The 24,935-nt window shown below is 42.8% G+C and overlaps 1 protein-coding gene across 5 annotated transcripts in view; it reads right to left on the bottom strand.

The window, feature by feature from the left end:
* Positions 1 to 24,935, bottom strand: part of PIKFYVE (phosphoinositide kinase, FYVE-type zinc finger containing) — a 71,217-nt gene that overhangs the window by 18,506 nt on the left and 27,776 nt on the right. For all 5 annotated transcript variants that reach the window (XM_075429888.1, XM_075429887.1, XM_075429886.1 and 2 more), the window contains 12 exons: positions 19,833 to 19,895; positions 17,673 to 17,802; positions 17,153 to 17,333; positions 15,751 to 15,825; positions 13,975 to 14,082; positions 11,998 to 12,138; positions 11,174 to 11,300; positions 8,822 to 10,005; positions 7,314 to 7,414; positions 6,082 to 6,153; positions 1,956 to 2,127; positions 426 to 604 (listed from right to left, as the gene is read on the bottom strand). In XM_075429888.1, coding sequence (XP_075286003.1) covers positions 426 to 604; positions 1,956 to 2,127; positions 6,082 to 6,153; positions 7,314 to 7,414; positions 8,822 to 10,005; positions 11,174 to 11,300; positions 11,998 to 12,138; positions 13,975 to 14,082; positions 15,751 to 15,825; positions 17,153 to 17,333; positions 17,673 to 17,802; positions 19,833 to 19,895 — 2,533 coding nt within the window. The remainder of the gene's footprint in view (positions 1 to 425; positions 605 to 1,955; positions 2,128 to 6,081; positions 6,154 to 7,313; positions 7,415 to 8,821; positions 10,006 to 11,173; positions 11,301 to 11,997; positions 12,139 to 13,974; positions 14,083 to 15,750; positions 15,826 to 17,152; positions 17,334 to 17,672; positions 17,803 to 19,832; positions 19,896 to 24,935) is intronic.

Genomic DNA, 24,935 nt, shown 5'->3' on the forward strand with positions numbered 1-24,935 from the left:
CTAACTCTACACCATATTGTGGTTTGTGGCCCTTATATGAGAAGTGGCACTGGCAATGTGTCCAGGGCTTTAGTTACTTTTAGCAGCAATAATATCCTGCTCATTTATCTCCTAGGCAAAAAGTAAAACCACAGATTATGTTGCAAAACCAAAATTCTGAAAGTTTTCAAGATTAGACGGGGAAATGTGTTTCCCTTCTGTATCATGAACTGGAGCCATCCATTCTTAGGAACACTGCCCACCCCACCCAGGACAATGATGGCACCCATAGTGCCTCTGCAAGCCAGCACGCAATCCTGCACTTGCAGTTATAGTATTCCATGCTGTAGTCAAAGTGAAGGACAGACCTGATGAATCCTTACTACAGCTATATGCTTCACATAGTACTAGAGAGAGAGAAGGACATTTTTAGAAGTGGATCTCACCTGAAAGATGCCACCATCTGATTATAGGAGAAATACTGGTGATAGTCATGATGAATGGAATGACCACAAGGCTCTGCATTGGCCCTTCGAGTGTACTGGTGCCCATAGAATCTCAGCTCAAGGTATTTTGCGAAAGACATAGACCACGAATCATTGGAAAGGGGAACAACTGGCGTCACCTGAAAAATTGAAAGCCAAGTGTCTTAATTTCATCCTTCAATCAAGACTAAGGACAGGCTAACCTAGACAGCAATCCAATATTTCCAGTACCAGAAACATCCACAACCCTGAAACATACTAAACAGGAAAGAAAGCATTTATGCAAAGCTAAGGCCAACACAAAGTTACAATAAATCGGATAAACAACACCTGCTAGCTGATGATAACAGGTGCTAAGTTGGGACAGTGCAAATATATCCTTGACAGAAGATTATATCTGGGATGCTATTTCTCTGCATAGAGACAATTTCCAGCAATCCAGTCAGCAGTAGTCATTTCATCATCTGCTTCTTCCCCGGTGATTCTTCAGCTACAAATCCATTAGTATTGTTTGGCAGTGTATTTCAGCTCCAGCAGTGCTTGCAAGTTCAGAGCAGCCACCATTTCATACATACTTAATAGCCACAAACATATTAGTGTTTACATGAGCACACAGAAATAAAAGGTTATAGAACAGGTGTATACACAGCAGCATAGGTCTTGCCTTCAACAATTACATTGAATTCCTCCAGGTATTCTTAAATCCAACAGCCAGGTTTAAGCCAGCATAAGTAGGCGAATTGAGTCATCCGTATGGTTAATTGAGATGTTTTGCATTTCAGGCGCTGTATGAATCTTTTTTAATTAAGTTTTATCCTCATCTGAGGGCTCTTCAGTTTTACAATGTTTAGCTAGACATGAGTATACAGTTGGAAATGTTTTCTTAGCTAAGTTACAGAAGAAGTTTCAGATAATACACAATCTTACTATTTTCTGGTTTTTAAAGCAATTTATCATTCCTCTAATGAAGATTTTACTTACTGTCTAATGACTACTAAAGAAGGTCTAGGCATCACCCTGACACAATGCAGACTGCCCAGTCCATAGCAGATCAAAGAACACCAAGGGGTTTTAGCCAACTGCTCAGCCAGTAGGTCTCAGTGTCTATCCTTCCCCACACGTACATTCTTTTGATGTTCATACTGATCCACTGCAGCAAAGGGACCATACTCTTCATCTCTACTAAGAGGGCAACCCCACTTTTTCCATGTGTCATAAAACAGTTTCCAGCAATACACCAACTCCACTTAAACCTACCCTCTCAGAGCCAGGTTTGACACTTTCCAACAGGACTACCTCACACAAGATGTTTCACCCTCAACAGCCCCAATTCTACAAGCAGAATTTTTGGCTACATGAGAACATCTGTATCAGTTTAGTCACAGCTCCAGGGATGAGCACTTTCTCAAAAATGCTGCCTTTCCGTACAAGCCCAGTCACAACAGGAACACTAAATTGGAATAGCAACGATTCTTAAGTCCGAATCCTTACCTGTTTGCACAGTCTACACCAGGAGTAAGTAAGAATGGTATGCTGGTACCCAGGGACCGGGGAGTCCAGCTCCTTTAACACAATTTGCACACAGCCTTGCCCATGAACAAAGCGACGAATGTGGTGCACCATCGGTGTCTCACAGAACATGCTGGGGCATTGGTAGGAAGGCCTTAGGGAGAGAAATGGAAATGCTTATGAATGACCATATGCCAGGCTCTACTGAAGATCTGATACAACATATCTAATATGCCTTTTAATATCACAGTACTATTTATCTTCACTGTAAAAGTTTCCTAAGCCTCTAGTGAAGGCTGTTGCTGCAGAGTGAATTGTACTCATTTAGAAATAGCATATAGGGAAGTTGTCTTGCTAGCAATGGCTGTATAGGTCCCAAAAGAAGTGACTGGATACTGGCTGCTTTCACAACCTTTTTATAATGAATTACTTTCTACCAACATACTCCATATAGTCCAAAAAAATACAGATTAAGCACCTGGAAGTGCTTGGCACCAAATTAGAAGACCACTTCAGCAGTGTACTAGACCACAGGTTACTGAGCACAAAGATGTGCCGAAAAGCCTTCAAAATGGTAATGTTTCAGTTCCTGAAGGAAGAGGTGAGCAAAATAGTGCCATACAACCTCTTTAAACAGAAAATTCCATGACCTTTCTTTGGATGGGTTTCCTTTAAGTGAGGGAGACTGACACCAGAAAAAGCTGAATTGTTTAGGCATCAAAGTGAAGTAGGGAATTCTTCAGAAACAGAAGTAGCCTGAAAAAGCCCAGATCCTCCTTGCTCATATGGAAAAAAAAAGTTAATTAATGAAACTATGGAGATTGAAAAGCATTCATTTTAGCACACACTAGCTAGTCAGAAACAAGAACTGAAAAGTGGGCAGCTAAGCTGCTGCTCCTCATTGATCAGCACAAGGAGAAATAACGGGAATTATTGGAAAACAGCCATTTGAAATACATGCTCAGACTCTTAATTAAGCCCTGGGAGCCCCAATCGCTACAAGAAAGTGTTAAGTGAACACATTTGTCTTTACAAACTTGTAAGTCATTTCGTAATCTGTTCCACTTCCTCATTAAAAAAATGGGAATAAAGAAGAGCATAGTCAGGACCCTAAATTTTAGGAGGACAAATTTCCAGCTCTTCAAGCAGACAGTCAGAAGGACTCCCTGGGAAACGGTCCTCAGGGACAGGGAAACAGAACAGAGCTGGCACGTCTTTAAGGATGTATTCCACAGAGCGCAAGAGCTCTCGATCCCCAAGTGTAAGAAGTCGGGCAGAGAACGGGGGAGAGACCGGCATGGCTGAGCCAAGAGATGCTGGTCAAACTAAGGAAGAAGAGGGAACTGCACAGGCAGTGGAAGCAGGGACTGGCTTCCTGGGAAGAGTATAGGGAAGCTGCCCGGTTGTGTAGGGAGGGGGTCAGGAAGGCCAAGGCACAGCTGGAGCTGAACTTGGCAAGGGATGCGAAAAATAACCAGAAGGGCTTCTGCAGGTATGTCAGCCGGAAAAAGATGGTCAAAGAAAGCGTACCCCCGCTCATGAGCGAGACCGGCAAACTGGTAACAGCAGATGAGGAGAAAGCTGAGGTACTCAACAACTTTTTTGCCTCAGTCTTCACTGGCAACCTCTCTCCTCACCCCTCCCGAGTCAATGGATGGCATGAAGGAGTCCAGGAGGGTAAAATCCCTCCAGCTCTAAGTGAAGATCAGGTTCGGGACCTCCTGAGGAACCTAAACGTACAGAAGTCCATGGGACCTGATGAGATGCATCCCAGAGTCCGGAGGGAACTGGCTGATGTAGTTGCCAAGCCACTCTCCATGATATTTGAAAAGTCATGGCAGTCAGGGGAAGTCCCCAGTGACTGGAAAAAGGGAAACATTGTGCCCTTTTCAAAAAGGGTAGAAAGGAAGACCCTGGGAACTACCGACCTGCCAGCCTCACCTCTGTGCCTGGGAAGCTCATGGAACAGATCCTCCTACAAGATATGCTAAGGCACATGGAGGCCAAGGAGGTGATTCGAGACAGCCAGCATGGCTTCACCAAGGGCAAGTCCTGCCTCACCAACCTAGTGGCTTTCTATGATGGTGTAACAACACGAGTGGACAAGGGAAAACCAATGGACGTCATCTATCTGGATTCTTGTAAAGCCTTTGACACGGTCCCCCACAACATCCTTCTCTCTAAATTGGAGAGCCATGGATTTGATGGGTGCACTGTTTGGTGGATAAGGAATTGGCTGGATGGTCGCAGCCAAAGGGTAGTGGTCAACGGCTCAATGTCCAGATGGAGACCAGTGACGAGTGGAGTCCCTCAGGGGTCCGTACTGGGACCGGTGCTGTTCAATATATTCATCAATGACATGGACAGCGACATCGAGTGTAGCCTCAGCAAGTTTGCAGATGACACCAACCTGAGTGGTACGGTTGAGACACCAGAAGGACGGGATGCCATCCAGAGGGACCTGGACAAGCTGGAGAGGTGGGTCTGTGTGAACCTCATGAGGTTCAACACAGCCAAGTGCAAGGTCCTACACCTGGGTCGGGGTAATCCCCGCTATCAATACAGGCTGGGGGATGAAAGGATCGAGAGCAGCCCTGCTGAGAGGGACTTGGGGGTACTGATAGACGAAAGGCTGGACATGAGCCGGCAATGTGCGCTGGCAGCCCAGAGGGCCAACCGTGTCCTGGGCTGCATCAGGAGAAGCGTGGCCAGCAGGGCGAGAGAGGTGATTCTGCCCCTCTACTCTGCTCTGGTGAGACCTCACCTGGAGTCCTCCGTCCAGCTCTGGAGCCCTCAGCACAAGAAGGATGTGGAACTGTTGGAGCGGGTCCAAAGGAGGGCTACAAAAATGATCCGAGGGCTGGAGCACCCCTCCTGTGAGGACAGGCTGAGAGAGTTGGGCTTGTTCAGCCTGGAGAAGAGAAGGCTGCGGGGAGACCTGATTGCAGCCTTTCAGTACTTAAAGGGAGCCTATAGAAAAGATGGGGACAATCTTTTTAGTAGAGACAGCAGTGACAGGACGAGGGGTAATGGTTTTAAACCAAAACAGGGTAGGTTTAGGCTGGATATAAGGAAGAAATTCTTTACAATGAGGGTGGTGAAACACTGGAACGGGTTGCCCAGAGAGGTAGTGGAGGCCCCATCCCTGGAAACATTCAAGACCAGGTTGGACAGGGCTCCGAGCAACCTGATCTAGTTTGTAGTGTCCCTGCTCGCTGCAGGGGGGTTGAACTAGATGACCTCTAGGGGTCCCTTCCGACCCAAAACTTTCTATGATTCTATGAAATACTTCCTCCAGAGAAGGCTGAACATTAAGAGCATTTTGCTACTGCAGGTGGTCAGTGGAGAGAACCGAGTAATTCTGTCTTTTAAGGAGCCACAGGCTTCCCATCCAGCTTCACAGCCTGCTGAGATTCTGTATGGCATTCTGGCAGTACTGGTTATTACTGAAACATAACAACTTGCATTTCTGTCAGATGAAATAAACTACACAGTACTTTGCCAGAGCTAAAAGTGTCCTGGTCCATTTACGTTAGCCATCTTGCAGATATGACTAAGCCTTACTCTGAGACGTTCGGATAATGCTAAAGGAGTAGTGTAGGCTTTTTCCAGAACTCATTTGAAAGTTCAGATAGGAACCTCAGAAAATTGTGATCAGTTCAGTTGCTTGTCTTGGAAAATAGCCATTTGAAATACATGCTCAGACTCTTAATTTAAGCCCTGGGAGCCCCAGTCACTACAAGAAAGTGTTAAGTGATCACATTTGTCTTTACAAACTTGTACGACGTTTTCTAATCTGTTCCACTTCCTCATTAAAGCAAATAAGAGGGACAGGGCCCAAGTGGGAAAGCAGTGGATGTATTTGCTTGTGAGTATGTGAACTCTTAAATCCAGCTCCTGTTTCTCTGCAGCATGATAATAAAGCAAAGGGAGCAACAGATTTAAGTGGTAAGCTTTACTAGGACACAACGGCCTCTACAGATTTGCATGCTATTCTCCTAAGTGCAGAGGAAACAGAGTCTATGAAGAGGACAGGAGGTCAACTTCACAGAGCTATCAAAAGCTTTTGTTTTGTTTAGAATGCAATTTAAAATAAGTTCCTCTTCACCTGAAACAGTAGCGCTCCAGAAAAATCCCAAGAGTCAGGTCATTTTTCCCATAGAACTCCATGGTCACAATCCTAAAGCAGAGAAAGAAAAGCTTTAGAGGGTGGATGCTGCCACTGTTAGCTGTGCAATGGCCTTTAGGTGCACAGATCTGCACCCACTGCTGGCTTGTTTTCAGCCCTGTAGACCTTCAAAGGCTTTTTTTCCTCTTGATTACCCTTGCTAGATCCCTGCTGTCAAGTTTGCTAATAACGAGCTAAGAGTCCAACTAGAACAACTTTAAACTCACCATTTGAGAGTCAAATACAATTCAACTGCACTCTTGCAAACCATGTTCAAGAATATCTAGGCACAGAAGTCTAGACAGCTTGATGCACCAAACACTAACATTTAAACAGTTACAAAAAGAGTACATCCAGAAGATTAAAAAAGCCTTAAGAAAAGATCATTCTTCTAGAAGATTTAACAGCAACTTTTGTTTTCTCAGAACCTGAGGTGATCAAGCCACTTAAAATGTGTAAGTATTAAGTGTCACAATTCAGACATCTCTAATATCAGTAATTTACATCCTCTTGTTGTTGTCGTTTAGTGAGTTTATCACCACCTTCTTTGGTTCATTCCTAAGCTTTTACAGGAACACCAGATCTTTCCCTGGGAGAGCCAGCTCTATATTTTCACCTGAGCTGAATGATGAAACACCAAGATCTGTCCTGTTTTGTAGAGCTAGAAGTGTGTCATAAGTTGCACACAGTTAACATATTACAGCCCCCTAAGCTGGAAATACAGTCAAAGCTCTGAATAATATGAGAAAGATAGCAATACATTCAAATGCCATTCTTAGATAATACAACCTAGAAATATTCTGAGATCCTCTCCAGGCTTATTTTTGGGCTTGGACATTCATCTGTGTTTACATACACTAAGTCTTCCCCACAAGACTGCATGCAGTGCCCTCCCCACACATACATTACTCTGCAGTGAAAGGACCAGCTAAAGCATTCGGTTCTAGGCTGGGCTTTCTCATTCATGCCTTGTGGATTACAAAGGCTATGGGATACTGCTCTAGATCCACCTGACTAGGCAAGACAAAATTATTTTGGCAACAGTTTCTGTTACAGGATGGGCACAACCTGCCAACGAGTCCTCCAAGAAATACCGCTATGAGGCAAGCATGAACCTTGACTTTGGAACAAAGATAGCAACTATACAAGCTGTAGAGAAGTACTTTTCATACCAGGGGCTAACACAGGCACTTGGAGCATTGCTGGACTGAGCAGAAGAGCTACTGAAGAGAACACAGAGCCTCTGATGATTTACTGGACTCAGGCAATCCACCTGGTAGAAAGAAAACAACTCATTTACTGGTTACAGACACCTCTATCCACACACAGCTCCTAATGACAAAATTCTGTTCTAGTAGTTTTATTTACAGATGAATCTCTGTTTGCTCCTTTTCTACAGATTAACCTTGCATTATCTCCAAGCTTCAGGTAGACTTGTACCATGTATAAGTGCTAACTGCCATTTTTAGAACAGCGTAACTAACGTGCATAATGAAACCAATGCACACGCACGTGTTTCTGTTGAAAGCAAGCTCAGTGAAACAGAAAACAAAGAGAGTCCCGAGATAAACATCCATAGTCTCCACAGCACTCTACAGCTGAGGACATGTTGAGTCAAAACTCTGCCAATATATTATACCTCAATTACTCATTCAGGCTATAGAAAGACTTCCAGTTTTCTGTCCTCTGTGAAGAGATTTACCACGCTGCTGCTGGAATGGAGCTGTTTCCCCTTCCACACCCTACAGAACTATGAAGTTACCAAATACTTCTCTTTGATCACTGAATAAGTTTAAAACAACATCAAAGTCTGATCCAGAGCAAGGGCTAGTCTTACAGTTTGCAAGATTACGGCCTGTGAAGCTACACAGACTTACATTTAAGCACCAATTAAAAAGTGACTTCTGCTCATGAACTTGGGGGCTGATTGGCTCAGGGACCAAAACGTTTCACTATTCCAAGGGATCAGTTCTGTTACTCTTGTTCATAGACTTTTTTTCCAGAACAACTTCCAGTTCAAGCAAGTCCCAAGATACTTTTTCTCAGATACAACTTAGTTGCTTTCATGGCAGTTTCCCAAAACTTTAAATATTTTGATTACAAGTACATACTGCCTTGCTTTGAAATTTCGAGAAGGATTCCCCTTCCTCCATTATGAGATATTCACGTTTCTTCGGATAACCAAAACTCTTAGTCAAATACTTCAATGTAAATTACAGCCTACTGCTGTTTCCGTGACATTAAGCCCTCTGAAGACAAAAATATTACACTCCCAGAAATCACACACACAAGCAGCAAGAAAGCATAGTTACAGGAACTTGTCTTTCAGTTTGCTCCCCCTTCATGTACTCATTTTCAGAAATCAGTCACATACGGTTGAGCTGAACAGGCAATGTAATACACTGATTCGTGTCTGACTGCATTTTTCAGAAAGTAGTCTCACAGCCTCTTCCCTTCTCAGGGAAATTCTGCAGTCAGTCTCTTATACCCACGTAGTCCCTCGTTATATTGACTTAAGTGCCCAGAGCACTGCAATCTAAAATGCAGTTTTGACTCCGTCAAAAACAAAACAAAACCCCACAACTCTGGTTTAACATTTAATACAAGACACTACACCTTCTGTATTACCAGGACAAACTGATGTAACCTGTTTTTTCAGTAACATAGTTTTGAATCTTACCTTATGAGACCAGGAGGATTCACTCTGAGCCAGTCCCTTCTCATCCTCTTCAGTTCTGCATCCAGTTTTTCCAGCAGGGACACTACACACATCCTTACTTTGGGCAAAGGGATCTGCGCTTTTCTGTAGTATCCTCCCTCCTCTGGCCCGATAGTCAGCCAGCATTCTAGCTAAGCTCTGGCTATCACCTAGATGTTCTGCTATTCTAGTATTAACCAACTCGTGAGAAGGTAAGATTTGGATAGCCTTGGCTTGGATACTCCCATTCATCCCCTGTAGTCCAGAGAGATCCCGCAATAATTGTCTCTTCCTTCTGCTCTCCAACTCCTTGTATTCCTTATTGAGGAGTGGAGACCAATAAACTTGCTCTGGGAAATATTCCCGGGCAGGGCACCTCATGCCTTTTTCAGTCAAAAGAAATGGTTCACGGAACATCATTACAGGAGAAATACAGAGAATGACATCTTTCAACTCCTGCTTAAATGCTGCAGAGTAAGTCTTGAGACGATCCTCAGAAGAAGTTACCTCTTCCGTGACATATAAACCAGTATCATCCTGGAGAGGGTCTCTGAAGACTCTCATGTGACTCTTGGACTCCTGCAGATCATCTGCCTGTTGAAGAGGCTCTAGCATCTGGCTATCCAGAGTGACCAAGTGCTGGTCCATGCCGTGGAGGGGAAGCAGGGATGTTTCAGGTATTGCAGGAGGTACAGAGTTGAACACTGGAAATGGTGACTCCACTTTGTGGTGCTCTTGCTGTTTTGAGGATGCTGATTCCAGCTGACTGTTCTCTTGGTCACCTCTCTCAAATAAACTTCTTTGTTCAAGCAAGCTGGCCTCAGAGGACACTGACTCAGAGACTACAGGCAGCTTTTCAGAGGACAGTTCAACATCTCTGACTGCTGTGCTGAAATCCTCACCATTGAAGAGGTTCTGTTGTTCATTTTCATTGCCTGGCTCCTCAATAAGGGAGTGAAAGGAGGTGTTTTTAGTCAGAGTAGGGGGCATAGCAAACTCATCCATAAGGAAAGAGATTTCCAGCTGGGAATGATAAGCCACACAGACCATGAAGATTAGGATCTCCTTCACACGGGCCAGCTCGTACTCCGCAGCACCACACAACTTGATTGTGCAACCCAGGTGCTGGGGACACCCTTCAAAGAACATCAAGGTTTTTGTCTGATCTAGAAGGAAAAAAGAAAAAAACACAAAACATAGGAGTTAGGATGGCAACTACAGTTAACCTGCTTTTCGGTATCTCACACACTGAAGAGACTATAACAGAGACTAAAAGCAAGTCACATTGGAAGCACAATCCAGCTGCAGAAATTCACATCACTGTACTGAAATAACTTACTTTTGCAAGCAAAACAAGCCTTTGCTATAAAACTTCTCCTGTTTGGTGAAACAAATCATCATAAAGTCCAAGTGATGGCCACACAGAACACGTTGGCCTAAACAGCATATTCTAGGATCACTATAGACTCTGCAGCCGTGAAGCAAAAGAACTGCTATCCTCCTAGGCGCATTTTCTCATCCTTACAAGTCAAAAGCCTATAAGATTGAGTGCAATTTAAAGGCTGGAAGGAGGCATGGGGAAGTGGAAGGGGAAGAGATACAAAGACTGCATCTCTACAAAGATTTGCACCAACAGCATTCACGTGTACCAGCACCACTGGTAACCTGTCAAGCAGCATTTCTTCCTCCTTCCTTTGCAGACTTCCACTGCCTAAAGGTGATTACAAAGAAAAAGAAATCACATTTCTCAAAGGTGCATAATGATTGGACAAGGGGAAGTGTGGACAAATTGCCACAAGGTAAATTCTGATTGGATATGTTAAGGTTGGAGCAGATGATCTTCTGAGGTCCCTTCCAGCCCAGGCTGTTCTACAATTCTCTGTTTCTATGCAGAAAAATTCTTTACGATGAGGATGGTTAAGCAACTGAATAGGTGACCAGATAAGCTAGCAAATCTCTGCTATGCAATGTTTTCAACAGTTTGTTGACAGAGCCCTGATAAATCCAATTCTGCATTGAAATGAATCCTTTCTGACTAGATACTAGATAAACTCCAGAGTGGTGGGAAGAGGAAAAAAAAAAAGTTTGGAAGGAAGAAGCTAGCCTAATTAAAGTCTAGTGTGTCTCATCTTTGTAAGATCATGGTTTTGTGTCCAGAGCCAGTTCCTGGGCTAAGACTGTAGTTCCTAGATGTAACAGCAGTAAAGAAAACTGAGTAGGAAGCATAATAATACTTCATTACACAAGGCACCCAACAGTTCAGATCTAGTTAAGAGGAGCAAAGCATTCATGCTTTCACACACACAAGCTAAGACAACATTAAGCTTTACTCACCATTGGGCAACTGAAAAACTTGCATATAAAATTTATGACAGGTTCCCAAACGTGGTTTGGTCAACAGTTGATCCATTGACATCACTAAGTCTCCCTGGGTCATTCGACTTACCCGGTCTAACACTTGCTGTAAAAATTGAAAGTACAGTAAGAATCTGCAGTGCAAAGAGGACATTAACATCCTTAGCTTACTCTTCAAAAAAAAAAAAAAAAAAGAAAAGAAAAAAAAAGCCAGTGTGATCCAGGAAACCTCTCACCGAGACGCAAACTCTGGGTTAAATCCCGTCACACAAACACACACCCACAACATACAAGAACATTAGAAAAGCAGTTGGATAAATATTTCTCGTGAGAGGTAAGGTTGTGCCCTTCCTTGGAGATACCTGGATCTGTCCAAGTGAAAGAAGTTCCAGCAGGTACAGTGCAGTCAGCATAGTGCTGGCTATCAGGAGCTCAGCAAACTCCCACAGCCACTCTCTGTTTGGCTGTCTGTATCCTGCCTCAGAGAGATGCTCTCTGGGGACCACTGAGGACCCATGCAGGATGTGCTACAAATAGGAGTCAGAGTTAACTAGAACAAAGCCAGAGTAGAAGGAACTACCAAGCAAGGACACAGCAGAGTAGCTGTGAAGAGCTGAAGAAAAGTTATTCTCTAGGTTTGCCTATCTTGCCTTATTGGAAGAGTAGTACCATTAAAAAAGAGCCTAGATTTGGTTAGAGCAGAAAGTAAGACAACTCATTCCTTTCTCCAGGGAGCTTGCTACAAGGAAAAATTACACAGATCCACCACAAGGCCCAGTCTGACTCTGACAGGAAATGCTCACCGGCTTAACATTTATGACCAGAGTGATACCATGTTCTAAGAGCATGTCCTGGGCAATTCGGGACACAGTCTTCTCAACAAGGACCAAATTAGGCCTGACATCTACTATCCGCTGTACGTAGTTCTTCAAGAACTCCCTTTCCTGCAGACAGGAACAAAGTATGGCATTGAACTACTGCAAACCCATCCAAAAAAAAAAAAAAAAAAATCACAATTAAATGCTTAATATTACTTTCTCTTTCATTTATATACTGACCTTTCCTACAAAACAAGAAAACCAGCTATCCAGAAAACACCACCAGTTGCCCATTGTGCACATTTCCCCACCCCCACAGCACAACACCCAGTTTATCAGTCATTTGTTACATGCGCTGATTGCACGTGAGGATACAGTCCTATGCCAGTCTGAAGTAAGAGACTTGCAGCAGAATTCAAACATATACATACGCACGTTACATCCTTACATGGAAAAAGGCTTTATGTTCAAAAAGGTGCTAGAATTAGAGCATCCTAAACCAAAGCTGTTTGCAATATTACGTTCTCCACCTTCAAATACATGCTAATGGTGAGTGCCGGCACTTAGAGACACTTCCATTCACAAAGAGAATGCCAGTGCTCTGTGCCTCTACAAGTCTGTACACAGAGCCTCAGTCTCTAACTCCGTATTTGGGGACAGTGCTTCTCTCAAATGCTGTGCACTGCAAAACTGCTCTTCTAACCATGCCGACTTTCTGCCTTCATCTCACTATTCCCCCCCCCCCCCACACACTTTTATTACCACACACAGAAAGAGAAAGCAGGGTTGCAACTATATCAGAACTAAAGGCCTATACTGCCAGAGGAAGGATACGGCTTCCCAAGCCAGGTATTCTCAATTGTGTTATTGCAGGTCACATCAGTCAGGTTTTAAAAGTTCTGTGCAAGAGAAAGATACCACAAAAGCAGTTTTCCAGCTCCTCCAAACACATACATTCATGTTAGTGTAGCAAAGACAAAGCTTTTGCTAGGAGCTAACTTTTTCAATTGAACTAGTATTTCTGTCGTATTTTCTTTTCTATAGGACTTTAATGTAGATACACAAATAGTTATGATCATGTTCTGAAGCAGACACTGAAATAATGAGACATCAATATTTAGGAAGTATAGTACATACTTCTACCCCATTTAGACAAAGGGCAGGTCTCAGTTTATGCTTTTACTAGAAAACCAACTCACTAGGCAGAGACAAGTTTTATTGCTAAAGCTTTCGTACCTGTAATCCTGTCTATTAATCACCAAACAGAAGTAGTCTTAAATGCACGCTAAGGAAACAGTCAAATACAGAAACAAACATTATGGCTCAAGCTCAGCAGGTCACCAAATACCCTTGCTACGGATATCCTGGCAAACACCTGAAGACAGATTCTCAGACAGGATTGCAGTGTGTTAAAGAAAAGGTCTACCCACTTCAGTGTTTTCACACTTACAGCATCTCCCTGCTCACAGGGGCAGGGCACTGGTTCCAAGTGACATTCTGTACTTTGTCACTTCATTAGGTTGACTTTCTCCCATTTTGTTAAGCCTGACAATAAATAACATGGGTGGCCAGCTAACCCTCACCTACACTAACTTTTCTAATATTTCTTCGCACACCTAAACCATAGCTAGCTCTGACCTTCTGAACTGTACCTTACACACTGTATCATTAAAAACAAGATGTGTTTTCCAAAATACTGCATTTAAATGCAAGGATAAGATTTCTCTCAGTACATGTAACTTGATGACAAAAACCCTCAGCGCAAGACCGCAAGTTTGTACTGCATTTACCACAGCACTTTTCTTAGCTAGCTGCTAGAACAGAAAAATTTTCTTTCTTATGCAGTCTCACTCACTCAACTCCACCTTACACACTGAAGAAAATCAGATGTGCACTGATCATCTTTTTTTTGAATCACTAGACCTCAGGCAATTTTAACCAAGAATAAAAGCATGCTCTCACCTGAAGTACTATAGGGTCTATGCAGGTAAACTTTGTCTCTTCTCGATAGAGATACTCAATTGAGCACTTCAGCAGAAGAATTTTGGGATTTTTTAAGCACGAGTTCATCTAAGAAAGACACAAAAATAGTTAAAACAAAAATGCAAACACCTGTAAGGGAAAAAAGTACACAAGAATAAAAAAAGACAGACATCTCAGGTCTGATCCACCCCTCCCCCCCCCAAAAAAAAGTGTCTTAGCTATACCTACCCTGCAGCCCCAACTACACATTCTTCCTTCTTATGAAGATGTCATACCCAGTTGTTGGAACTTACTGGACAGTAGCTTTTTGAAGAGTGCAATGCTACAGGCTTCTACAGTCACCCCCAAGAACCCCAAAGTCTTGGTACACTTTAAAGCCTCCATCCACACCACTTCTATCTTGACCTCCTGCCTTATTTAAAGGCTCATTTTATTAACATAAGTCAGAACCATAAATGCCTTTTTCTGGCTAAAACTTCAGGTAATTATTAGACGCATTCTGGGGTGGTAGGAGTGGAAAGGATGTTCTTCTATACATACGTGAGGGAAAGCTTCACCCCCTAGAATCTCCGGGCTAAAAGAAAACAGCTTGGAAAATAAATGCTTTGAATACTCTGTGCAGACCAGTGACGAGTGGCGTTCCTCAGGGGTTGGTACTGGGATCAGTGCTGTTTAGCATCTTTGTTGGCGACAGAACAGTGGGATTGAACGCAACCTCAGCAAGTTTGCTGACAACACCAAGCGATGTGGTGTGGTCGACACGCTGGAGTGAAGGGACACCATCCAGAGGGACCTGGACAGGCTTGAGAAGTGGGCCTGTGCAAACCTCATGAAATTCAACAAGGCCAAGTGCAAGGTCCTGCATATGGGTCGGGGCAATCCCAAGCCCAGATACAGGCTGGGCGGAGAATGGATTGAGAGAGTCCATGAGGAGAAGGACTTGGGGATGCTGGTTGATGAGAAGCTCAACATGACCCAACAATGTGCGCTCGCAGCCCAGAAGGCCAACCACATCCTGGGCTGCATCAAAAGCAGTGTGGCCAGCAGGGCAAGGGAGGGGATTCTGCCCCTCTGCTTCAGTCTGGTGAGACCCCACCTGGAGTCCTGTGTCCAGCTCTGGAGCCCTCAGCACAGGAGAGACATGGAGCTGTTGGAGCAGGTCCAGAGGAGGGCCACAAAAATGATCAGAGGGCTGGAGCACCTCTCCTGTGAGGAAAGGCTGAGAGAGTTGGGGCTGTTCAGCCTGGAGAACAGCAGGCTCTGGGGAGACCTTATAGCAGCCTTCCAGTACCTGAAGGGGGCCCACAGGAAAGCTGGAGAGGGACTTTTTACCAGGGTCTGGAGTGACAGGACAAGGGGTCACTGCTTTAAACTGAAAGACAGTAGATTTAGCTTAGATTTAAGAAAGAAATTCTCCACGATGAGGGTGGTGAGGAACTGGAACAGGCTGCCCAGAGAAGCTGTGGCTGCCCTCTCCCTGGAAGTGTCCAAGGCCAGATTGGGCGGGGCTTTGAGCAACCTGGTCCAGTGGAAGGTGTCCCTGCCCATGGCAGGGGGTTGGAACTAGATGATCTATAAGGTCCCTTCCAACCCAAACCATTCTATAAAAGCCATTCTTGTTTAGGGTCTCAAACTAGAGAAAGCTCGCAAACCTCATGAGTAGTGAAAAAAGCTTCACAACACAAAAAGAAAGTCACAGCACACTTGCATCAGCATGCACTACAGCCAGCACTTGATCAATCAAGCCTGCATTACCTTTTTGTGTGCAACATTCTTAGTGCAAACAAATCCATTCACCACCATGGAGTCAAATTTCTTTCCACCAGGGATCTAATAAAGCAAAGAACATTTTTAGAACTGTCACAGTCCCATAACTTCTAATGCAGTAAACCTAACACGTAGAATACCTGTTGTAGCTGATGTGCAAGCTGCAGCTAAACCCTTAATTATCACATGAAAGATCAGATACAGTCATGCTGGACATACAACTCTCTTCCTTTAAAGTCTGGCAAACTAAGAACAACATGAAAAGAAATACTAAGTTCCAGGATCTCTATGCCCCTTCCAACAGATGCATATTTGTTAAACTGGGTAAAGATACTAAGGGAACATAACTTCTATAGGCCATGGGGAGCATATACCTTTGGACATGCCACTTCCACTAACAACAAACAAGTTGCAAGGAAAGGGAGGACGGGAAGCCAAAACCAAACAAAATTCTACCTAGTATCTGAATACATCAAACATTGACTGGTGTGCCTACAGTCACAATGAATCACAGGAGTAATAAACAACATGAAACGGGTTTCTGAATAACATGTTTCAGAGGGCATTTCTGTAATCAGCATGTGAAAACAGCAGACAGCTACAAAGAGCTTTCGCCTCTGAACATATGGTCTTTGAACTGGAGTTTCAGGAGAGGCAGCAACAACTGATGCTGCCTGGAAAGATGCCACAGAGCTACCACCAGAACCTTAAGGCTGTCCTCACATCTTACACGGCTTCCAAACAAAAGAGGCCTCCCGAGGTGAATTTTGTCAAAGAAAAATAGGGCTGAGCCTTTGATCCTCAGTCACACCACCACCTCCTTGGACGTTAGTTTCACATCAGCCTCTCAGAAGAAACTCTGCATGCCACAACTTCAGCCTTACAGTTCAACAATGTCAACACTGGGCCATCTGGCAGAACTGGATGCACCATTCCATAACAACTAAGTTTCCCTCTTGAAGAAAGTCATTGTACTTGGCATGGGAGGAGTTCAGTCCTCCATAATGGGTAGTTATAGGGCAATAGATTGCTACACAGAGTCCTGCAAGCTACTTATCCAGCGTTCAGTACATCTCCAATTCAAGCACAAAACAAGCAGAAACCAAAAAAGGAAGCAAGTCATTACAGAGGTGCTGCTCTTTGCTACCTTCTGCAGTCTACACCTTGAAAGAAGAGGTCAGCTCCAGGGCTGACCAGGAAAGCACCTTTCAGCAGATTTAGAGTTCCTCTGTGCAACCTTTTCTAGAACGTCACCCTATCCAAAGGCCATGTTGGCCAATTACACCACTGAACATGCTGGGGGCAGTGGAAAGGGGACTCCTCTTCAAACAATGGGTGCTGCCAGCAGCTGCATCCTTTTGTTTTGCTACATATACTACCTGAAACTTACTTTTTTGATGTGGACAAACTGGCGGATATCCATGTCATCATCTCTGTTCTTGACATCAGGCCGTACAGTTTGAACTACCTGGCAGACCACAGGTACAATGATATCCCTCCAGGAGAGTGACAGGGACTCATTGTACAGGAGCTGCTGAAGCAGTGCCATCATGTGGTTGTGATTAGCAGACCTGTAAAAAAGGCAAAGCAAAGATTTCTCGTGAGAAAAACACAGAGCAGTGATTAGTTGAAGTCACATTTCAAAAGTACATTTCTTAACATTTACAGTGCAGGAAGTCCTCTGAAGAAACAGCTCCCTAGAATGTTCTACAGTCAACTCTGGTCTTGTACTTCAATATAAAAAGTCACGGGAGACAAAGCAATCAAAATATACTGTAAAAATGCTTAATACAGGTTAGTTCCTTGAATTGTCCACTGTAGATCAAGTCTCACTGAAAGGTGGTGGAATAGAGGGGCTTCAGGAATTGCTACTCAAGATACGCAAATTCCTTTTTCTACTTGTTTCTTACAGCAGCCTTTCCATGGCTTGTTTCTCCCCATTCTCTTCTCTTAGCAGATCCAGATTGCTGTGGTGCCAGCCTAGGGGTGTGAAAAAGAGTTCTTTGGACTTCTCCTCCACCCTCCTGTTGAATAATGACTCTGCAAGAAACAAACAAACCCTGTTAATATAAGGTCACAGTTGAATACCTGTGTCTTTCTGAAAGGATACTTTGAAAAGGAAAGAATTTACTAAGACATAAGCCTAAGCCTCTTGAAATACTGAGTCTGAGTTAGATGTCACGGGTAATGTAATGCAGCAAACAGTATTGAGTATAACAGTGGTGAGTGTACAAAGAAGTGAACTACTAAAATTCTTGTACTGCCAGTATAGAGAGAAGACTTCTCTTCTGGAATTGAATTATTACCAAGTTTGTTAAGACAAGGAAAAATAAAATCTTATACCCCAGTTTTGGCTATAAATAAGCAGCAAATTCCAAATATTGTGTATAACACATAATCGTAATGCCTTTTAGACTTAGAACATTGGTCAAAGACATTAAAACTGCTGCTTTGAAGACATCTATGTACCAGTGGTATTGAATATGCAGCACAAGTATCAGATATCTTAGTAAAAGTCTTGTCTGGCACATCTCCCAAATGTATTTTAAAGAAATACTATGCTACCAATTCATATGTCAGACTTTTGAACCTCTATGTGGCTTGCAGCCCTGATCCCACACACCACCTCTTTGCTGCTCAGGTGCAGAGGGAGCTGCCAGCAGGCTGGTTCATCAAGCCAGTGTCACAGTATTTAATACTACAGAGTTCTCAAGGATCTTCTGCCAAGAAACTGGCACAAGCTTTTCAAAAGATCTCAGCACATCATCTCACCTCCATCCACCTAACCATCATATACACAGGTATCTCTCCACTACAATAAACAGGATGCCAATGAAGGCTGTATCCACTGAATACAACTTTTTAAATCCTAAATGTCATCATGAACTGTAGCCATTTCTGGTTTTCAAAACAGAAAACATGTTTCAACAGCATCAGACCATTCTCACTTGGAGGGGGCCTACCACTTTCAATCACTATATTGTGCAGTAACTTCTAAGAACTGTTCTCTGTTTTGCAGTACCAAGATTAGAGGTTCTTTCAGCAGTTTTCTGTGCCTTGAAAGAGTTACTAAGTTTTTTCCACACACAGGTATTATGATATTATAGAGTGAAGTTGTAAACTTTCCCATTCTCATAGTGGCTGACTATATTATAAGTCATTTATGCTAGTAGTGTATAAATTTTCACCAGTAAGCATGTAAGCCTTCAGAGTTCAAGTTTAAAACTCCTCAGAGTGCACAATACAACTGCAAATTCCTTATACAATAGTAATCTGAGCAGGACCACTGAAAAAAAGACTCTTTAAAAACAACAGTTAACTTCTTCCAGATGCTCCATACCCAAAATTAGCTGTGTAGAAGATTAACAGAAGTTACATTGGTTTTTCCCCTTTCCTTTCTCCTTCAAAAGCTCAGCTAAAAGCTATGCATAAGTTTAATGAAAGACTTTATTTTTTCTGGCTGCACAGATATTGGCATTTCCCCCTTATTTCCTCGTATGAGCTCAACAAAATCAACTGCATTAACTTGGAGGAAAAAAGCCCACAAGTATACCTAGCTACAAATCTTGGAAGGCACGTGGATCTTAAAACGTACAACTGCATCTAATGGCCTTTCATTTCAGAAGTAGTACTGGTGGCGATGGCAGCAAACCCAGAAAGATTTAAGAGATTAAACTTTAAGCTGTTGTGTAAAAGTAATGCAATTAATCATATCGCATCTCCATTTTCTTGCCCAGAAAGTTAAAATCCATGTCTGTTACATAAGTTTGTGGGTGGAGGAGCTGTGAACAGACTCGGCACTTGCACTTCTCTAAAAAAAAAAAAAAAGTTAAAGCTTTTCTTTGAGTGCTTTTGAATGAAGAAATCTGAGAAGTAAAAGAAATTCAATCTTGAAAGTGCATTCAAGAAAGTTAAGAGTATAGTTTATATATCAGTTTTGCCACAAAGAAGTTCAGATTTACTGTCAAGTAAATATTTCTGAAGAGTCAACGCTCTGCTAAAGGAGTATTGAGGAGTTTTCATCATTATATTAAAACCAGACAACAGCAAGACTTGAAGTTTCACCTTACCTTTAATAAAAGCGTCACTTATAGACAACATCTGCTGCCCTCCGTTTTCAGGATTCAAGTACTCTGAAAGAAGAGAGAAGAGGGAGATAGGCGGAGACAAAAAAAATGACAGGTTACACTGGTGTGCCCATATAATTACAATGTACACGCCCACACCAGAAGCGGCAGCATTACTCATCTAAGCGTTTAGTCACCAATTTAGCAACAGCTTGATGAGTGGTCAAGACAAGAACATCCTCTCCTTGTTCTATCAAAAAGTTCTAAGACATCAATAAAATAGTACTTATTACCATGAAGAAACAAAACAAACAAAGTAGACATGAGCAAAGACTGAACTAGGAGCTAGGAGTTTGCTTTTCCAACTGACCCACACACCACTTTTCTACATCTGAATACAAATGTGTTAAGCTGCGAGCAGACACCATGGCAATATCAAGACAGGGAACAGCCTTCTCACTCTGGTCTAAAAATGCAGCTTCAGAAGCCATTTTGCTCTCACACTCCAATGCAGGATCTCAAACTGAGGGAGAGACCAGCCGTAAGATTTATCTTACACCGTGAAGGAAACAAAAGACAGCCTGCCTTTCAAGAGCTAGAAGTCTAAAGTCTAAAACAGTTTAAAGTGTTTTGAGGAATCCACACTGACAGAGGTGGACTCCCAGCAACAAAGGAAAGCAAGAGTTATATATCTCTTTACATATGGGAAACAGGATGAAGCTTCATCTACTATACTTGTTTAGCTTGGTAGGTCTTGATCTTTCATGCAGGCTGGCTGGCTACAAAAGGCTTGTTTTCTCTAGAGGCTATTAGCTTATTGTGCCTTTAGTTGGTTCCTTGCTTCTACGAAAAGGGATTGTACAGTGGGAAAACAAGAGCAATAGCCCAATTGCTTATACAGCGTGACAATCCGAAGTTCGAAGCTAACCCTTCATCACCTTTTCTGAGAACAGTTCAGGCCTAGTGCCACAAACAGAATACAAAGCCAGGCAGCTTTCAGATACCAACAGAAAGCAACAGAGAGTTGACAGGACACAATCATAATTCTCTGAACAGCAGCACTAAAGAGACTCCTTATATGTCACCAGTTTAAAAATCTGGGCTCATCTGCAGTTGCCCAGTTTGCAAACTGATACTCAATAGAAGATCAATCTACCAAAGAAGTTGCAAGCCTCCTCTGCAACTTGATGGTTATTTGCAGATTCCTTCCATCTCTTGCTTAGATGAAGAGTTTAGCGCTACAAGCAACCTACTGCTTGATAAAAGCTGGCTCACCCTCAGCATTCATTCACCCACAGACTACCTAAAGAAAGTCATATCATGCTGTACCTACACATGAGCATGTATACTAGCACCTCCATTCCTCTCCACCTTCCAACAGCCTCAGGGCAACAGCTCTTACTGTGAGCACACTCAAACTAGGTCTGACACACATCCCTGACTAGTATGGCCAAGGCAGGAGTTAATCCCAGCTGAAACCTAACCTTAGTTATGCTCTGGACAAAGATACAGGTGACACCTCCAAACCAGGAATGCTTCTCTTCCATATAGCTTTATGTCCTATAACTTTGCTTCCAGTTGTGCGCCAGGGGAAGTTCCTGACAAGATAAGATACCATAGCTCTTCCTAGACTGGACAGATAACACACTCATAGGTGTAAGTTTGAGATGATGGGAGTGGCTAACACACACAGTGTCTTACCTCACATCATCCCTATGTGCATCATGCTCCACAGAAGGGGGAGGGGGGTGCTGTGGCATATTTTGCAGCTTTGTCTGCAAGTAGTTAGCCTGTCAAGAGACTGTCTTACAAGCTCCCCTGAACAGCTTCACCAAAACAAAACAACAAAAAAAAGAACTAAAAAACCCACCCCAGAACACACAAATTCCTAGGTCTGATATTCAAGGGCATCATTGGAAACGAATACCACAATGCACACAGAAATTCACAGGTCTCCAGTGGAAACCAGCAGGTACAGATTTTATACACCTTACAGATTGCTCTAGTTAAACATCAAAACAGACTGGCCAGCAACCGCAGCTTGTCCTCCAGATACACAAAAAAGGGTGCATGCATCCACAGCTATCCACTGAAAACTGAGGTGCACCTTTTCAAAAGAAGGTGCACCAAAAGGGCTCCTGGCAACAGCATGCTAACCCATGGCAAGCAATGGTGATAAGGAACTGTGTCATGGTTATTCGGATCCTCTTCTCTTTTCCCCTCCCAACTAGATGCAGGCATCAAAAACTAACTACCAAAAATACCTGCTACCAGGATCAAGGATATCTGGCTGCAAGGACATTTAGAAAATAAAGTTTCCTGTATTGATAACTGTAGCTTTTTAAAAACAGCAATTGAAACCCACATTTAAAATAAGTCACTTAATCTCTTCCCTCAATTTAAATGCAGAAAGCATTTGTTTCCCATTTTGATACACACTATAAAGTACCATTATATTTAGGCAGATGACACTACAAATGAGTCACTATACTCACTTATAAGATACTACAAGCCAGCTAACTTGGAGTCACTAGAATTACATGGAAACACACCAGACATTAGTCAGCCTATCACATCACAAGAAGGCCTGCCATTAGACTCAGACTATATACAAACCACTCTGCTTTAAAACACTACTGGTACATCACAGGCCGTTGCTTCAAAGCAGCTGACCTCTGTGACTAGTGGAAATTGCATATCCCTTAATCATTTGAAGAAACTCACTAATCGCTTAGATCAAAGCTGACCTGCACTTCTAGCACTGATGTTTTGTCCTGTCAGCCCTCCCCCAATCATTGTAACTTAAACAGCTGTGAGGAAACTCAGTTACTAGCCTTAAAAGGTGGGCGTGATCTTCAGTTTTAATTTTCTTGGAAATAATGAAGTCATTGTCATCCAGTCTAAGGACAAAAGACAATTCCAGTGAAATCAAGCCAAATACACGTGTCCATAATGGTCATACGGAAGTTACTGACCCCTGACAGCAGCAAACACATCATGTCACTGATTGACTACAGTACTCTGTTCTTAAGATAGCCGTGTTCCATTTTACATAGAAGCTTAACTGTCTAGTCTTGGCTGTCTAATCATCATGATACTCTAACATCCTGGATGGCATCTTTTGTTGAATACATCCAGGATAAATCAGGAACACAAGGTGAAAGACTTTGCACTCCAACTTTCACATTTCCAGTTTTAGAAGTCATCCATTTCACTACTCTAGACACTACAGTATGCACTGTAAGGTTTTGCCCCACCAAAATTTTGAAGGCCTTGAATAACAAACATCTAAGTAACTATGAAATTCCAGTCTCCCTATTGCCAAGAAGTGTTTCTTGCTATTCAGGATGTCATTCATTTTAACTTGTTGCTCCCTGGTTAGGTCTTTCCTCTAGAGACTCTTCTGCCAAGAATCCAAAGAAAGATGTACAGCAAGTCCTCTGTATTTTCAGAGGATGTAGATTTTTCACGAAGCTGCAGGATAATACCAACCTTTCCATGGTGTGTTTTAATGATTCACACCTCCACCCTATCCCAGTTACGGGCATATTACTGATACTTTATCCCCAGTGGAAATCCATTCTCATAAAAGGAATTGTTTCCAGTTCTCTCATACAAATTACACTCCTACAGAACAACCTGGTTAAGAGACCACACATTTCAGGAACAGGTGACAAACACTAGTCAGCAGAGATTCACCAAAGCTGGCAGAGTGCTGTCAACATATATAATTCAAAGGCAGAAGTCTCTCTCAGTCCCCTCACCACTTGCCTTTTCTGGTGATCTTCTCTGAACTCTCCATCATCAAAATCTTCCTCATAAGAGCTTCCGTTCTGCCTACGAGAAGCCTTGATTTGGTCAACAGTTTCTGAGAGAGGTAGGCTCTCTTACGCTTCCCCTTCATCATGTACTGCTTCTTGCGTCAGGAGATAAAGACTAAGAGATGTCTGTAACCAGGACTACCACTCTAAGTCCTTTAACACTGGCCAGAGCCAAACTGACTACCGCCTGCTTTACTGCCAGCACACACTGATAAAGATAAACCTGCTACAGCTGTAAATTCAGAGGATACTACAGCACACCTGGGCCTGTTTCAAGCTCACTTAATCCAGCATCCCCCCTTCCTAAAATGAATTCATTGATATTTTCTCCCTCTCCACACCTTTCCTTCTCTGCAGATACATTAACTTTTCATTTGATTAGGGCACAAGCTGGAAACAAGCTGAAAGGAACCAATAACAAGCTGGTGACAGTAGTGTTGACAACCCATCCCTACTGTGAGTCATCTGACAACAATGCAGATTTCGAACCTGCTCGGCTCCTCTCTTCTAGACATATTTTTAGCTAACAACAAAAGGTGACCACAACAGGCACTGATAAATGCCCCATCTAATTTGCCTTACTCTCTCTCCCATGTCTAACATGCTTTGAAAGTCAGCTGTGACCAGTTCTCCTCCATCACTCTCTTCCGTGACTATTGTACAATTTCAGAAAATGCAATCTCTATGCAAGCATAAGGTAAGTCTTGCATTGTAATCCACAACAGAAGAGATCCATTAGACTCTACAGCAGGACTAAGTCATTAGAAGGAGTCCAAATTATTTAACACTGGATCATCTTTTAAAGTTGGAAACACTGAAGGAGTGGGGTGAAACAATAATTAAGAATAAGAAACTCTTTAAAAGCAGCCAAAGATAGAAGTCTACAAAGCTGATGTAACTTTAGGTAAGGAAGCAGAGCAAAGACATCAATCGCTACCCAGCATGTAAAGCAACTAGAATATACTAAGCCCAAGGCAGTGGCAAGCTCTGGTTTCAGTCAGCCCTTGTCCAGCTTAGAGACTGCAGCTGTCAACAAGCAGGTACATTATTTTTTCCACATGGATAGAGTCCTTGCCATAGTTAGAGTTTTTCCATTTAGTATTTATTTAGGATAAAAAGCTTTCAAAAGCAGTCTTCAACACTGAGTATTTGATTTCTTCCTTACTTTGCTTAAGTGGATGCTCTCTTTTGAACAAATGGTACATATACGGATTATGTTAGGCCTTCTATCTCATCAGTAAGATTCTTCTGTCAAATGTAAGCTTATTAAGGTACAATTGTAAGT

The sequence above is a fragment of the Opisthocomus hoazin genome, chromosome 9 (genome assembly GCF_030867145.1).
Source record: "Opisthocomus hoazin isolate bOpiHoa1 chromosome 9, bOpiHoa1.hap1, whole genome shotgun sequence".
Classification (NCBI taxonomy): Eukaryota; Metazoa; Chordata; class Aves; order Opisthocomiformes; family Opisthocomidae; genus Opisthocomus; species Opisthocomus hoazin.